A 16,304-nucleotide genomic window follows, 5' to 3' on the forward strand; every position below is an offset into this window, starting at 1 on the left:
AGGATAGGAGAAAAGAGACAGAAGAGCCCCGAAGCTCCCGGGCCAGCTAGGCAGGTGTACAAAGCATAGGCAGAAACAAGACACACCCCCAACTAGCTTGTCCTGTGACCACCACACACACGCCATGGCACAGGAGCCTCTTCCTTGTCCTCTCTCCCTCTTCCTCTTGCTCTCCCTTTCTCCCCCACCTCTCTATCTCCTTCTCCCTCCTCCTTCCCTCTCCCACACTCTCTCCCACACAGATACCCCAACCTCTATAAAACCGGAACTTTTCAAATGGGGGCTGGAAGAGAGCACCTGTCAGACCAGGACCTGAAGATGTGGAGCTTTGGGTCCTAGACCTTCTCTTCCACTGCCCTGGGACATCGGCCCTGTTGGCCCACAGAACCACTGAAGACTCACTTCTCACCACCAACCCAGAGACAAACAGGTGCTTTTCTGTGCTCCTTACACCCCGTGTGCACAGTCTTTGGAGCTCACTCACTCTACCAACCACGGGCACGTGATCGTGCCCTCCACCCCTCTACTGAAATGGTCCAGGGGCAAATCAGGGGACTTGGCAACTCACTTCAAAGGGGAGGGCTATGCAGGAGCCCAAAGAGGAAGTGCAAATTCTAGGCCACTGCTCCCCGAGTGCCACACCTCCCGGGGAGAGAATGACCTGGAAGAAGGTCAGGGACTGGGATGGGAAAAGACCAGGAAAGGAGAAAGGACTGCTGAATGCAGGGGCCAGGAGGCAAAAATGGGTTTCCTGAAACTGTCCCGGCGATGGCAGGAGTCAGGGCAGGGACGGGGCCTCTGGGAAGGGAGGAAATGCTGGCTGTGTCAGTCCTGGCCCCAGCCCACCTGGAGAAGCTTGGCTGTGTGGAGCCTGCTCAGAAGCGGGTCCACATCCCACTGAGGACTACTGTTCCTTTTTTCCCACAAAATACTTTATTTAGTCTTTGGAAACCTCATGCATGAGAGCTCTGTGTGGGGGAGGCAGAGTGTAAGGGAGGGCTAGTGTTCTCGGAAGGGTGGGAAAGGAACAGTTTCCACCACCCTGTTGCTGGACCTCAACACCCACCAAAAGAGAAAGGGCGGACCATACACAGGACAAAACTACTTAGTGTGCAACAGCTGTCCCCAGGGGTAGGCAAGGGGCAAAGTCAGGGGCACAAAGTGGGCTCTGGCTGGAGAGCAGAGGTCCTCAGCTTGTGGGATAGTTACATTACAATTCCTCACAGTAGCTAATTTACAGGCAGGAAAGTCACAAGGAAATAATCTTATGCTGGGGGTCACATCAACACGAGGAATGGTATAAAAGGGTGGCAGCATCAGGAAGGTTGAGAACCAGTGCTGTAGAGTGACCGGAAGGGAGCAGGATCCATGGGTAGTAGGCTGGCCTCTTCTGCAGGGATGCTGGGTCCAACCTGTCAGGCAGAGCAGAGTCAGGGCAGCCCTGGCTTCCTGAGCACTCAGGAGCCTGGCAAGGGCTGTGGGAAGTAGAACACTCACTTCAAAGGGCCTGTGGACAGCAGAGCACCATTTCAAAGATCCTGGAACTTTTCGTTGAGGGCCTGCATGATGGCTGAAACACAAGAGGTACAAATGGCTATTCCAGACACAGACATCCAGGAACGCACCGGCCTGAGCCCCATTCTCTGTGCCACAGGAACTTCCGGCCAGCCGCCTCACTGCCCTCCAGGCCCTGTGCAAGGAGCCTCCTCGGGACACACTCCTCCACCCACCACCGAGCTCTATGTGGACACGTTTTCCACAGGAGAACAGCACGGACAGGCAGTCCTCAAACGCTGGACCACAGCCGTGCCAGCCCTACTTGTAAAACGAACAAACACGTGACAACAAACACCTCACAAGTCGCAACTGCCAGTACACCAAGGGAAACTAGAGGAGGACTGTCTCAATGCCCAGAGAGAAGGGAACCTGGGGGACTCATCTGCACAGCGCACGGGACGGCATTGCTTCTTGGTGCAAGTCCCTGCAGTCAACGCACAGAGGGCTACCAGCCCGGCCTGCTTGAGGTCACTTCCCACAGGAGAACCGCCCCTCTGCCCACCCCAGACACCTGCACCCAAACACTAGGCTCTCCCTCTGGCCCTGTTCCCATCGCTTCCCTGCCCTGGCTCGGTCATACCTAGTTGTTCCTTGAGTTCCTCTATTTCCTTCCGTAGCATCAGACACTAGCCCAGCAGACACGGGAGAAAACGAAAGAAAGAAAGATTATCATTCAATGTCCTGGCCTTCTCTCTGCTTCATTCATACTTCTTCCTAGTCCTTACACCTCCCACCCGCCACAGTCCTCTGACAGACTGGCAGAGAACCTCCAACAGGAAGGAGGTGCCCTCTCTCTGTGGAGTTGGCACAGGAGGTTAGCTGTCAGCTCAGGAGCTGGCTGGGGCTGGCCTTTGTGAGCTGAGAAAGCCTTACCTGTTGGCAACCCATGGTTACTGGTGTTTGATTCTGCCTCTCTCCAGCTGTGAATGGGAGACGTAGAGATGGTTCCTGGTCACCTGAAAACACACACACACATACACGCAAGACAGAGATAGAGACAGGATGAGACCTCTAGGCTTGTGATTGAAGTGGGCGGGACTGGTGGGGTCTAAAACAAGACAGCAATACCCGCTGCTTACAGCCACTTGTACTTAGTAGTTCCTGAGATCTGCCCAGCTCTCTTCCTCCTTAACCCCAGCCCAGAGACAGCACAAAAGTGCTTAGAGCTCCTAAGACTGTGGCCCTGAGCCAATGCTCTCAGGACTATCCACCACGGCTAGATCCAGGAAGGAACTCGGTGCCTGAGCAGGGCTCAGCAGCTTACAGACATTTTCTGGAGTTGGAGTTGTCCCACCCTTCACAGTCATGCATCCCACAGTCCCACCATTTCACAATGTGGTCTGAGGCCAGCCCTGCCCACACCCAGTCTCCTGTGGGCTCCTGCCTCCCTAGACAGGGAAGCCCAAGGAAGAAGGCTGCAATCCACCCAAGGAGCAGAGCCTGAGGCTTCCTGCCTTTCCCCATCTTCCCACGCTGCTCTCAAACCCCAAAGACTCACCAGCTGGTGCAGGTGCTCTGGGTCTGGCACCTCTGTGGCTCAAGGACAAGAACTGAGAGTTTCCCACAACTTGGGGTGCTCTGGTGTTGGGGTCTCCACTGCTCATTTCTCCACGATGCGTGCACGTGCAAGGCTGCTCTGCCCTGTGTGTTGGAAGCTCACACAAAAATTCCTCACTAAGTACACGTTGTGGAGGGCTGAGGGGCCCGTGGGGGAACAAACTGGAGGCCTGCGAGGCCCATCCCATCTGTACTTTCTGTTCCTGGGTCAGCCTCAGGTCAGGAGGCAGAGCTCAGCCAGGAAGGGGCCCACAGGCACTGAAAAGGCTCAGGATCTGGCCTGGCTTCCTTGGGGAAGAGCCAGGAGGGAGGAATCAGGAGGCCCCTGAGGCCGACTACACATCCAAGTTGTGCAGCCCACACTGTAAGGCCTCTGGACCCAAATCACTCCAACTGTCAGCCAGGCCCACTTCCCACCCCAGCCTGCCTAGAGACAGGAAATGCACAGGGAGGGGAATAGTAACCAACACCTAGCTCAGCCACCTTCATATCCACCCTCACTTACTACAAGGACCCCACACCGCACATCCGAATCAGGATGAGTGTCCACTGACAAGCCAAGGCAGGGGCAGAGGGTGCAGGGCAATGTTATGTGCTGGGGAGGGAAAAGGTAGGGTGAGAGGAGACAGAGGGAGCTCTACTCACTTGGGCCTGCAGGCCAGGATCTCTGGTTGGGTCATTATCTTCTTTGGCCCCTGGCTGGGATTCCTTTGTCTTCCTTACTATGGATCTCTTCCCAGTGCAGAAAGGCTTGCACTCTTTGGGTCCAGAAGGCAGTGAGCATTTACTGGCCTTCCCAAGCAGGGCAACCCCGGAGATTGGGGGGAAAGTAGCTGGTTCTACAGGAGCTGACTTAAGTCTCTGTCCCCATGGTGGGAAGGTTCTTCCCAGGGATCCTCTTGAGGCATCCCACTCAGTGGGCTTCTCCTTTACTCCCTTCTTTCTAGGACTGGTCTTGGTCGGGGAGGGACCTGAAGCAATAGCAACAGGGGCAGGGACAGCAGCAGAGACGGCAACGGCAGCTCCTGGGTAGCTGTGTCTGCTCCCTTCTTTTCCCCAGACCCCACTTTGCTTTTTCTTAGACAGAGAGCCTTCCAGCTCTCCCAAAGCCTGCTTCTCCACGCCTGAGGTGAGTCCTCGCGGAGTAGTGACCAGCAGAGAGGGGGGCATATGGACAAAACTTCCCCTGCCATGGACACTCGTGCATCTGCCTGTGTCTTCCAGCTCAGTGAGGCCAGTGGCCTTGGCCTGGCCTCCTTCCTTGAGGCAAATGGTCACCCTCATCATTTCTGTCTCACTGAATTCATCAGAAGACTCGGGGTCGGAAGACAGATACTGAAAATCCTCACTGGCTATTATCCTACTTGTGGCTCCTCTTCTCGGGGTCACCCAGGCCCTGCCCCGCCCCAGACCCCTGGGGTGCTGTTGGCTAGCTAATAACTGCTTCCCTTCCACAGAGGTCGGGGGCCGCATGCCTCTCCGGCTTGTGCCTGCATCTGAGTCTCCCCAAATGCCAAGGGGCTCAGCAGCGCAGCTCTTTGGGGACGGATGCCTGCGGACACCCCAGGCCTCCCGGTTGGCTACATGCTGCCCGAAGCTTGTACCCTCTATTGTCAGCTGCGGTACAAAGTCCAAACTGTCCCCTCTCTCATCCACTGGAGTGCCGGGGCGACCTTCGCAGCCCCAGATGACCGACCTTCCCTCCATCTCATCCCTGTCTAACCAGGAGTCATACGGGAAGGTCTTGGGGACTGGGAGACACGTTTTGTCCTCACTGCTCCGTAACAACCTCTCGTCAGGGCCGAGGCCATGTCTCCTCGGGGATCCATGGCTAAAGCGGCGGCGTCCTTCCGAGTGCTCCCCGCTTTCTGGCCCAAACCCGCTTCCCCGAACCGACACCTCATCAGGAGAGCTCATGTTTCCACCCCAGCAGACGCCGCCCGAGGGGACGCTGTTTCCCCCTTCACTGCATTCTCAGCTACGTCTTCGCCAAGGTAACCGCCACCGCCACAGGCGCCACACGCGCGCGGTTCAAACAACGCGAGACTTCGCGCGCCCTCGAGGGCCGTTCTCATTGGTCCGCCGCTCGGCGAGCCACCAATCAGGGCGGCTGTTGTTTGGCCAGTTCTCAAGGCCCTAGCCAATAGAGACGAGGGTGCGTAGTTCGCCACCATTAAAGGGCGGGGTTTTGCTCATGAGTGTGAGGAACTTTCCAGACGTCGAGGTCTCTCGGAGTCACGTGTCCTCTGAGCTAACCGCTTGCAGCACCTGAGGTGAAAGGCCTCGCTTCCTCGGGGGTGACTTAGCGGGAATTATCTTCCCTCCACCCGTGCCTCCCCTGCTGGTGACATGAGCTCCCCGGATGAGGTGTCAGCCCCAGAAGTCAGTGGTGACAAGGACGCCGCTTCTGCCGATGACATGAATTCCCGGGATCAGGGGTCTGCTCCTGAAGCTGACTTGGGCCAGGAGGGCAGGGAGCACTTAGGGGACCCCCTGATCAGCCCTAGAGTACCGGGGGGCTCAAGCCTCATCCAAGGTCCTCTGGAGATTGGAGACGGTGAGGGCGGCCTCTCGGGTATGGAAAGCTGCGGGTTGGAATCTGGGCGGAAATTGGAAGCGACAGAGGAAGGAGAAGGGGTGCATAGGGACCCGGAAGGCCGGACCAGTTCCCCCATGGACCAAGAAGAGGTCGGCCTGGACATTCTGCCCCAGCTCAGTATTGAGGCTATGGCTATGATGCGCGAGCTGACTAACCTGCAGACCCGAAGAGTCTGCATGTACCAGTCCCCACAAACCTGTGCCGCTGAACTGGCTGCCCTTTGGGGATGTATGGATGAAGGCTCCAACAGAGGGGCCCTGTCCCTGAGCTCTGTAGAAGGGAAGCAGACCTCTGCAGGCTCCCTGTACCCCCGGGGCCTGGGACGAAGCAGAGCCTGGGTGACCCCGAGGACAGGAACCACAAGAAGGATAGTGAGCAGTGAAGCTGTGCAATGTCCCTCCTATAACCCTACGTCTTCTGATGAGTCCAATGAGACAAGGGTGATGAGGGTGACCATTTGCGTCAAAGAAGGAGGCCAGGCCAAGGCCACTGGCCTCACTGAGCAGGAAGACACAGGCAAACACACGAGTGTCCATGGCAGGGGAGGTTTCGTCCATGTGCCCCCCTCTGTACTGTCCAGTACGAACCGGACACTCAGCTCAGGCGTGGAGAAGCAGGCTTTGGGAGAGCTGGAAGGCTCTCTGTCTAAGAAAAAGCCAAGCATAGTCTGGGGCACAGAAGGGAGCAGACACAGCTTCCCAGGAGCGACTTCTGCTGCCCCAGCTGCTGGAGCAGCACCCTCTGCTGCTGTCCCTGCACCTACTCCTGCTGCTTCAGGGGCCTTTCCCAAGACCAGTCCTAGAAAGAAGGTACCCCAGGAGAAGAAGCCCTTGACAGATGCCTCAAAAGGATCCCTGGGAAGAACCTTCCCACCATGGGGGCAGAGACTCAAATCAGCTCCTGTAAGGTCAGCCACCCTTCCCCCAATCTCCGGGGTTGCCCTGCTTGGGAAGGCCAGTAAACACTCACTGGTTTCCGGGCCAAAAGAGTGCAAGCCTTTCTGCACTGGGAAGAGATCCATAGTAAGGAAGACAAAGGAATCCCAGCCAGGGGCCAAAGAAGATAATGACCCAACCAGAGATCCTGGCCTGCAGGCCCAAGTGAGTAGAGCTCCCTCTGTCTCCTCTCACCCTACCTTTTTTCTCCCCAGCACATAACATTGCCCTGCTCCCTCTGCCCCTGCCTTGGCTTGGGGCTTGTCAGTGGACACTCATCCTGATTCGGATGTGCAGTGTGGGGTCCTTGTAGTAAGTGAGGGTGGATATGAAGGTGGCTGAGCTAGGTGTTGGTTACTATTCCCCTCCCTGTGCATTTCCTGTCTCTAGGCAGGCTGGGGAGGGAAGTGGGCCTGGCTGACAGTTGGAGTGATTTGGGTCCAGAGGCCTTAGAGTGTGGGCTGCACAACTTGGATGTGTAGTCGGCCTCAGGGGCCTCCTGATTCCTCCCTCCTGGCTCTTCCCCAAGGAAGCCAGGCCAGATCCTGAGCCTTTTCAGTGCCTGTGGGCCCCTTCCTGGCTGAGCTCTGCCTCCTGACCTGAGGCTGACCCAGGAACAGAAAGTACAGATGGGATGGGCCTCGCAGGCCTCCAGTTTGTTCCCCCACGGGCCCCTCAGCCCTCTACAACGTGTACTTAGTGAGGAATTTTTGTGTGAGCTTCCAACACACAGGGCAGAGCAGCCTTGCACGTGCACGCATCGTGGAGAAATGAGCAGTGGAGACCCCAACACCAGAGCACCCCAAGTTGTGGGAAACTCTCAGTTCTTGTCCTTGAGCCACAGAGGTGCCAGACCCAGAGCACCTGCACCAGCTGGTGAGTCTTTGGGGTTTGAGAGCAGCGTGGGAAGATGGGGAAAGGCAGGAAGCCTCAGGCTCTGCTCCTTGGGTGGATTGCAGCCTTCTTCCTTGGGCTTCCCTGTCTAGGGAGGCAGGAGCCCACAGGAGACTGGGTGTGGGCAGGGCTGGCCTCAGACCACATTGTGAAATGGTGGGACTGTGGGATGCATGACTGTGAAGGGTGGGACAACTCCAACTCCAGAAAATGTCTGTAAGCTGCTGAGCCCTGCTCAGGCACCGAGTTCATCGCTGGTTCTGGATTTGGCAAGCAATCATCCTAGCGGTACAAAGAGCCTCCAGGCTGCCTGGGAGCAACAGGGAAGAAAGGCGCAGCTTACTGGAGCAGATGTACTAACATATAAAAGGTGCTCCCAGCAGAGGGGGATATTGCACCATTTTAGATTTCACAGGACCCTTAACATCTGGATCCAAAGACTGGAAGCTGCATAATAGGTTTAATCATTGATTCATCATTTATTTATTTGTTTCTTTGTTTGTTGTTTTATATTTACTGTTTTCAGGGGACCAGGATATACTTGTGGGTCCTTTATTACCTGTTGAAGAGGGTGAACCAGTATTACAAGGCACACCAGGCTGTCCTCAGGTAAGGCTTTCTCAGCTCGCAAAGGCCAGCCCCAGGCAGCTCCTGAGCTGACAGCTAACCTCCTGTGCCAACTCCACAGAGAGAGGGCACCTCCTTCCTGTTGGAGGTTCTCTGCCAGTCTGTCAGAGGACTGTGGCGGGTGGGAGGTGTAAGGACTAGGAAGAAGTATGAATGAAGCAGAGAGAAGGCCAGGACATTGAATGATAATCTTTCTTTCTTTCGTTTTCTCCCGTGTCTGCTGGGCTAGTGTCTGATGCTACGGAAGGAAATAGAGGAACTCAAGGAACAACTAGGTATGACCGAGCCAGGGCAGGGAAGCGATGGGAACAGGGCCAGAGGGAGAGCCTAGTGTTTGGGTGCAGGTGTCTGGGGTGGACAGAGGGGCGGTTCTCCTGTGGGAAGTGACCTCAAGCAGGCCGGGCTGGTAGCCCTCTGTGCGTTGACTGCAGGGACTTGCACCAAGAAGCAATGCCGTCCCGTGCGCTGTGCAGATGAGTCCCCCAGGTTCCCTTCTCTCTGGGCATTGAGACAGTCCTCCTCTAGTTTCCCTTGGTGTACTGGCAGTTGCGACTTGTGAGGTGTTTGTTGTCACGTGTTTGTTCGTTTTACAAGTAGGGCTGGCACGGCTGTGGTCCAGCGTTTGAGGACTGCCTGTCCGTGCTGTTCTCCTGTGGAAAACGTGTCCACATAGAGCTCGGTGGTGGGTGGAGGAGTGTGTCCCGAGGAGGCTCCTTGCACAGGGCCTGGAGGGCAGTGAGGCGGCTGGCCGGAAGTTCCTGTGGCACAGAGAATGGGGCTCAGGCCGGTGCGTTCCTGGATGTCTGTGTCTGGAATAGCCATTTGTACCTCTTGTGTTTCAGCCATCATGCAGGCCCTCAACGAAAAGTTCCAGGATCTTTGAAATGGTGCTCTGCTGTCCACAGGCCCTTTGAAGTGAGTGTTCTACTTCCCACAGCCCTTGCCAGGCTCCTGAGTGCTCAGGAAGCCAGGGCTGCCCTGACTCTGCTCTGCCTGACAGGTTGGACCCAGCATCCCTGCAGAAGAGGCCAGCCTACTACCCATGGATCCTGCTCCCTTCCGGTCACTCTACAGCACTGGTTCTCAACCTTCCTGATGCTGCCACCCTTTTATACCATTCCTCGTGTTGATGTGACCCCCAGCATAAGATTATTTCCTTGTGACTTTCCTGCCTGTAAATTAGCTACTGTGAGGAATTGTAATGTAACTATCCCACAAGCTGAGGACCTCTGCTCTCCAGCCAGAGCCCACTTTGTGCCCCTGACTTTGCCCCTTGCCTACCCCTGGGGACAGCTGTTGCACACTAAGTAGTTTTGTCCTGTGTATGGTCCGCCCTTTCTCTTTTGGTGGGTGTTGAGGTCCAGCAACAGGGTGGTGGAAACTGTTCCTTTCCCACCCTTCCGAGAACACTAGCCCTCCCTTACACTCTGCCTCCCCCACACAGAGCTCTCATGCATGAGGTTTCCAAAGACTAAATAAAGTATTTTGTGGGAAAAAAGGAACAGTAGTCCTCAGTGGGATGTGGACCCGCTTCTGAGCAGGCTCCACACAGCCAAGCTTCTCCAGGTGGGCTGGGGCCAGGACTGACACAGCCAGCATTTCCTCCCTTCCCAGAGGCCCCGTCCCTGCCCTGACTCCTGCCATCGCCGGGACAGTTTCAGGAAACCCATTTTTGCCTCCTGGCCCCTGCATTCAGCAGTCCTTTCTCCTTTCCTGGTCTTTTCCCATCCCAGTCCCTGACCTTCTTCCAGGTCATTCTCTCCCCGGGAGGTGTGGCACTCGGGGAGCAGTGGCCTAGAATTTGCACTTCCTCTTTGGGCTCCTGCATAGCCCTCCCCTTTGAAGTGAGTTGCCAAGTCCCCTGATTTGCCCCTGGACCATTTCAGTAGAGGGGTGGAGGGCACGATCACGTGCCCGTGGTTGGTAGAGTGAGTGAGCTCCAAAGACTGTGCACACGGGGTGTAAGGAGCACAGAAAAGCACCTGTTTGTCTCTGGGTTGGTGGTGAGAAGTGAGTCTTCAGTGGTTCTGTGGGCCAACAGGGCCGATGTCCCAGGGCAGTGGAAGAGAAGGTCTAGGACCCAAAGCTCCACATCTTCAGGTCCTGGTCTGACAGGTGCTCTCTTCCAGCCCCCATTTGAAAAGTTCCGGTTTTATAGAGGTTGGGGTATCTGTGTGGGAGAGAGTGTGGGAGAGGGAAGGAGGAGGGAGAAGGAGATAGAGAGGTGGGGGAGAAAGGGAGAGCAAGAGGAAGAGGGAGAGAGGACAAGGAAGAGGCTCCTGTGCCATGGCGTGTGTGTGGTGGTCACAGGACAAGCTAGTTGGGGGTGTGTCTTGTTTCTGCCTATGCTTTGTACACCTGCCTAGCTGGCCCGGGAGCTTCGGGGCTCTTCTGTCTCTTTTCTCCTATCCTGCTGTACGACACCTGGTATCATCAGGTCTAGAACTTTTTCAAGATTTAGTTTTGATGTGTGTGTGTGTGTGTGTGTGTGTGTGTGTGTGTGTGTGTGCATGTGTGTGCATGCATGCTTGCATGGTAATGTGTGGGTGTTCGCACATCAGTGCAGTTTCTGTTTGAGACCAGTCCATTGGATCTCCCTGAAGCCAGACTTAGAAGTGATGTGAGATGCCTGACATGGGTGCTGGGAAGAAAACTGATATCCTCTAGAGAAGCAGCACACTGCTCTTAACCCCCAGCCATCTCTCTAGCACTGGCATCCAGATTTTACATGAGTTCCAAAGAGTGAGCTCAGATTTTCAGGCTTGAACCATCTTGCTGACCCGTGCATTTGGTGTTCGAGATGATGCATCCACACATGCATGGAAGGTCTTCCACAGGTCCCTCTCACCCTTCACACATGGCACAAATGTTTCCAAACATGATATTGGAGTGTTCCAGGTCCGTCTTCCACACTTCTTCCTGGGCTCCACATTCTAGTATGGGAGACAGACAGGATGGCTTCCCACTTTGAGCTGGGACCATGTGCCAGACAGGATCTGAGATGTGGGGTAGGTGAGGCAGGTGTGGGTTCTGCCAGCTTGCATTCCTGAGAGGCGGGGCTTTTCACGTTCGATGTAGGGTGCTGGTGACCACAAAGCATCTGGGCCCATGGACTCCGTCCCTTGCTATGGCCGGGTGTGCCTATGAATCTGAGAGTGGAGTGCAGTTGTCCTTGGCGTGGAAAGCTCAGACTCAGCGAGTGGCAGCAGGAGGTGACACCTGAGCCTGTGAGTGATCCAAAGCACACAAGGAGAGGTTGGTGCTGACCTTTCATTAGAGGTGGTTTTCCAGTCTTAACCCACAGGAGGGCATGGTGTGGTAGGAAGTGTAAGTCACAAAAGTCACTGTGTTAGGGCTGTCAAAAGGTTGGAGTTGCCGAAGTAGGCTCTGGACTGTGCTCTCAAAAGTCCTCCCTGAGGGGCTGGAGAGATGGCTCAGCAGCTAAGAGCATGGCTGCTCTTGCAGAGGACCTGGGATTGATTCCTAGCACCCATATCCAGCTCATACCCGTTTGTAACTCCAGTTCCAGGGCATGAGAGGCCCTCTTCTGGTCTCCTTGGGCACTAGGCACAAACGTGGTCCATAGACACACATGCGGACAAACCATTCATACACAATTACAACTAAAATAAAGTGTTTTTAGTTCTGTCGTGGGCAGGGAAGGATGTGCAAGCTGCGTTCCTCTGATTAGCCTGTTTACTCCTGCCTGTGAAGCAGGAGCTCTCCTGGGAGCTGGAAAACCTGAAGCTAAGGAGAGCCAGGTAGTAGGAGTGCAGTGACCATGCAAACTAGGAAGGTCAATTGCCTTGCAGAGTGGGGCAGGTCTGGCAGCACCCTTTCCCACAGTCTCAGGTGCTGCAAGCCACAAAAATATGCAAAGTGGGATTTCAGTGGCTTATGACAAAGGTAATACCTGGAAGTAGCCAAGGGCCTTTCAGAGGTCAAGCTAAGGTTCAAGGAGCCTTGGTGATATTTGGCTTTTGATTATCAGCCGTTTCCTGCTATGAGTTTCTTGTGTGCTATTGTAGCTTTTCCATCATTGATTGGGCACCATTTCCCCTCTACTGAAGGAGTATTTAGATACCCTTGTGTGCTGACAGCTCTGCACAGCCAGAACCCCAGTTCAAGCCTCCCTGTAATTATCGCCATTGGCTGCATCCAGCCAGGTCCATCCCTAGATGGAGGAAAGCACCTTATCAGAGATACCTCTGTTCTCTCTATTAACAGACTTAAGTGTCCAGACTACCTGTTTGAGAAGGCCTGGCACATGTGCCAATTAAGCTTAGCTACCTCCTTTCCCAAATCTTATCTCTAGTTCCAGATCTCCCTTTAACTATCACCAGAGGCATCTAGCTGCAGACAGGTTGCCTAGTGACCGAGCACACTTTCCCCCACCCTGCAGAAAAAATCGGCAGATAGCTTGGACAGATATGAGTCACAGGAAAAAAAGACAGTTTTATTTTCTCCCATTGACCTAGCAACTTACAGAGACTTAACATTTTCTACCAATCATGTTTAAGACTATAGTGGAGCACGTAAGATCCCTTTTCTTAGATATTACCCGAATTTAGCCTTTAGTTAATTCATTCCCCCAAAGGTCACTTCCCTTTGGGTTGGCAAATGATAATTAATGGTTGTTGCCTCTTTATGAGATTCTTTTTGTTTGTTTGTTTGTTTGTTTGTTTTTCGAGACAGGGTTTCTCTGTGTAGCTTTGCGCCTTTCCTGGGACTCACTTGGTAGCCCAGGCTGGCCTCGAACTCACAGAGATCCGCCTGGCTCTGCCTCCCGAGTGCTGGGATTAAAGGCTTGCGCCACCACCGCCCGGCTTTCTTTATGAGATTCTTATCACTCCTCCGATTGACCCTGGAAGCCTGGCTTTGCACTGCCAAGGGATTACTGCTTGTAAGTGTATATATACCAGGACTTTCAGGGCACGAGAGGACAGAGAAGAGAAAAGAGAATGGAAGAACTACATGGGTAAGAACTTGAGAGGAACAAACTGAGATGGGGAAGAACTAGATTGAAGGGCTAAAAGAGAGTACTAGAGGGACGAGATGGAAACTGAGGAAGAGCCAGATAGGGAAGAATAAGATGAGAGAGAAGGAGATGCGAGAGGAGCTGATTTGGGAAAGAACTAGATGGATGAGAACCTAGAAGGAGCTATATATGAGAGCAGAATATATATATATATATGCTTGTAACTGACAAAGAATAATAAAGTACATGGACTAAGTAGTTAGTCCATATGTGTACATAGATTCATTTCTTTTCATCAAAGATTAATGATCAGCTGGTTGTAGATTCTTCCCGGACCCTGGGAGGGGACTATCGAGGGGCTGGACCCCCATAGTCCCTGATACTCAGGGGGTCACCTCTGGGCCTCATGGATTGACTTAGGGAGACAGTGCATATCACCTGGGATAGGACAACCATTGATCCGAGAGTGGGGACTTAAACCATCCACTCAGAGACCCTCCCTGAGAAGATGGTCTCTGTTCCTCACAATGCGGCTCTCATCCTGAGTCACATGGCTACTTCTGGCAGGGGTAAGAGCTGAGTGACAGCTGACAGACTCCACAGCTGGGCTTCTGGCAGCTTGCACAAGCAAGCCAGTCCTGGCTGAGGTGCATTCCAGCACCAGGCACTGTTCTTGCAGGCCCCGGGCAGCTATCTCCAGTGCAGCTGCATGCTGAAGCCATGGCAGGACCCCAACAGCCCTGTGACAGTGACTGGCCAGCCCTGCCTCTGTCCTCTGAGCACACGGCCTCTCTCCTCTGCATTCAGACCTACTGCTGCCCAATACTGTTGTGTGGTGGGCTGACCCTGCTGCCTCTAGGGGAGGAAGTGCAGATTCCCAGGCTCAGGTCTGAAAAATACATGAATGAGGGCCCCATTGGACAGGAGGAGGTGGGATGGTTCCCTTCAATCTTCCCGCCCCCCCCCCTCTTTCTCAGCCAGAGGAGGTGTGCCCCAGAGAGCACCCAGGCTCTGTCCTGCCTCCTGCTGCTACTCAGCTCAGGGAGGGCCTTACAGGGTGGCTGAGCTGTGTGCCTGCCCTTGATTCTCAGGCACTAGGGAGCCCCTAGCAACATCCCACCAGGACTGGGAGCCAGGACTCCCATGAGTTCCTTCACAAACATGGCCTGGAATGTTGGTGACTGTAGCTAGAGTTTTCCTGCCTGGCCCACAGTCAGGACAAATCTTTGTCACCCGCCAGTCCCACAACCTCTAAGACCCAACCAAGTAAACACAGAGACTTATATTGCTTACAAACTGTATGGCTGTGGCAGGCTTCTTGCTAACTGTTCTTATATCTGAAATTAATCCATTTCTATAAATCTATACCTTGCCACGTGGCTCGTGGCTTACCAGCATCTTCACATGCTGCTTGTCCTGGAGGCAGCTGGCAGTGTCTCTCTGACTCAGCCTTCCACTTCTCAGCTTTATTCTCCTCCTTGTCCCGCCTATACTTCCTGCCTGGCCACTGGCCAATCAGTGATTTATTTATTGACCAATCAGCAACACACTTGACATACGGACCAACCCACAGCAGGTGTCAGAATAGATGGCCCCCTTCTCAAGGTCCAAGTAAACCCAGAGCAGCCAGACACTCCCTAGCCAGGAAGCCACAGTCAGCTGTGCAGAGGCCCAGTGCTCTGCATATGGGGCTGTGAGGTGACAGCATAGTGTAAGAGTCACTGTGGCGAGTCCCTGCACAGATTCCAGTTTGCTGTCTTCAGCTCCTCGGCGACTCTTACCCACTTTACATCCAGTTGTGCTCAATTTCTGATGGCTCTTTCCCTGTCCACATTTCCTCATCATCCACTTCCTCCAAAGGTGAAGCAAACACTTCTGTTGGCCACCTGTGGCCATGTGCCCCTGGATGCTGTGGCCATCATGGGACCGGGGAAATCATACCTGTAGTGTACCTGTCACACTGGTTTCGTGGGGACAGCGAGAAGGGCAGCCTGGTGTCTGGGCATGAGAGAGTCCCTGTGGCCATCGGTCAGATCAAACAGCACAGCACTGGCATCCTTGGAAGCCCTGTTTCCCACTCTCCCCAACCATTCCCTTCTCCCTGGCTTTCCTGGGGTCACCTGACTTTGAAAGCTCCTCTGCCTTTCCCAAGAATCACTCACTTCCACTTGCAGATGAATGGTTGGTGTGACATATGGGCTTTGCTGCAATAGAAAGGTTAAACCAGGCCATGTTGAACATGCCATTTTCAAGTGCAGGAACCCCGAGCCTGTGATTTCTCAGGTGTGCTTACACTGAGTGATCATACTGGGGAATTATGCCACAGTTGAGGTGACAGTGCATTTTCCCCTCAGAAGTCCCCTCTGTGTCCCTTGCTGAGGAAGAAGCCAAATATGAAAGGCTACCCTTTGTGACACAGGTACCTGGCGTGGGAAAGACTAGTTTAGCGACAGAAAAACGAATTGGTTGTTATGTGGGTCTGTCTGAAGGTGGAGTGAGGTGGTCTACTCCAGGAGGCATGAATAATTTGGAGTTAATTAAATGCCATTCATTCCTCTTTTTTAAGAATGTTTCATTTATTTCTGTTTTCTGTGTATGAGTGTTTTCCTGTTGTGTACTATGTACATTCCTGATGCCTGCAGAGGGCTCCAGAGCCTGTTGGATCTCTTGGAACTGAAGTCATGGGTGGTTACGAGCTCCCATGTGATGCTGGGGCTTCACCCTTTGTCTTTTGCAAGACCAGCAAGTGCTATTAACCCCTTACCATCTCTCTAGTCCCAAACACTATGTAATTATAACATGACAATATTTCTTTTCTTTTCTTTTTTTAGAGTTTCTTTGTGTAGCCTTGGCTGTTCTGGAACTCACTGTGTACATCATGTTGGCCTGAAACTGGCAGAGATGCACCTGCAGTTGCCCCTGAGTACTGGGATTAAAGGCATGTGTCACCACCGCCCATCTGTGATGCTATTTCTTTAATATGAACTTTAAAAACTTGCAGATTTGTATGGAGTTGGTAGTGCAGGTCCATAATCTCAGCACTTAGGAAGCTGAGGCAGGAGGATCATGATTTCATGGCCAGTCTGAGCGATAAAGTGAAATCGTGATTTATTTATTTATACATTTATTTATTTATTTATTTATTATTGTCTAATTT

The 16,304-nt window shown here is 53.7% G+C and overlaps 2 protein-coding genes across 2 annotated transcripts; one reads left to right on the forward strand and one right to left on the reverse strand.

The window, feature by feature from the left end:
• Positions 1 to 910: 910 nt before the first annotated feature.
• Positions 911 to 5,148, reverse strand: LOC131898920 (uncharacterized protein CXorf49 homolog). The gene is made up of 6 exons (XM_059250211.1): positions 3,760 to 5,148; positions 3,056 to 3,212; positions 2,431 to 2,513; positions 2,138 to 2,183; positions 1,498 to 1,570; positions 911 to 1,412 (listed from the first exon to the last, which is right to left on the reverse strand). The coding sequence occupies exons 1-5, from the start codon at positions 5,029 to 5,031 to the stop codon at positions 1,530 to 1,532; spliced, it is 1,599 nt and encodes a 532-aa protein (XP_059106194.1). The 5' UTR covers positions 5,032 to 5,148; the 3' UTR covers positions 911 to 1,412; positions 1,498 to 1,529.
• Positions 5,149 to 5,293: 145 nt separating this feature from the next.
• LOC131898988 (uncharacterized protein CXorf49 homolog) lies at positions 5,294 to 9,671 on the forward strand. Its single transcript, XM_059250312.1, has 6 exons — positions 5,294 to 6,813; positions 7,368 to 7,524; positions 8,069 to 8,151; positions 8,399 to 8,444; positions 9,012 to 9,084; positions 9,170 to 9,671. Exons 1-5 carry the CDS (start codon positions 5,464 to 5,466, stop codon positions 9,050 to 9,052), a joined length of 1,677 nt encoding a protein of 558 aa, XP_059106295.1. The 5' UTR covers positions 5,294 to 5,463; the 3' UTR covers positions 9,053 to 9,084; positions 9,170 to 9,671.
• The last annotated feature ends 6,633 nt before the right edge of the window (positions 9,672 to 16,304 follow it).

Source organism: Peromyscus eremicus, chromosome X, assembly GCF_949786415.1.
Source record: "Peromyscus eremicus chromosome X, PerEre_H2_v1, whole genome shotgun sequence".
Lineage (NCBI taxonomy): Eukaryota > Metazoa > Chordata > Mammalia > Rodentia > Cricetidae > Peromyscus > Peromyscus eremicus.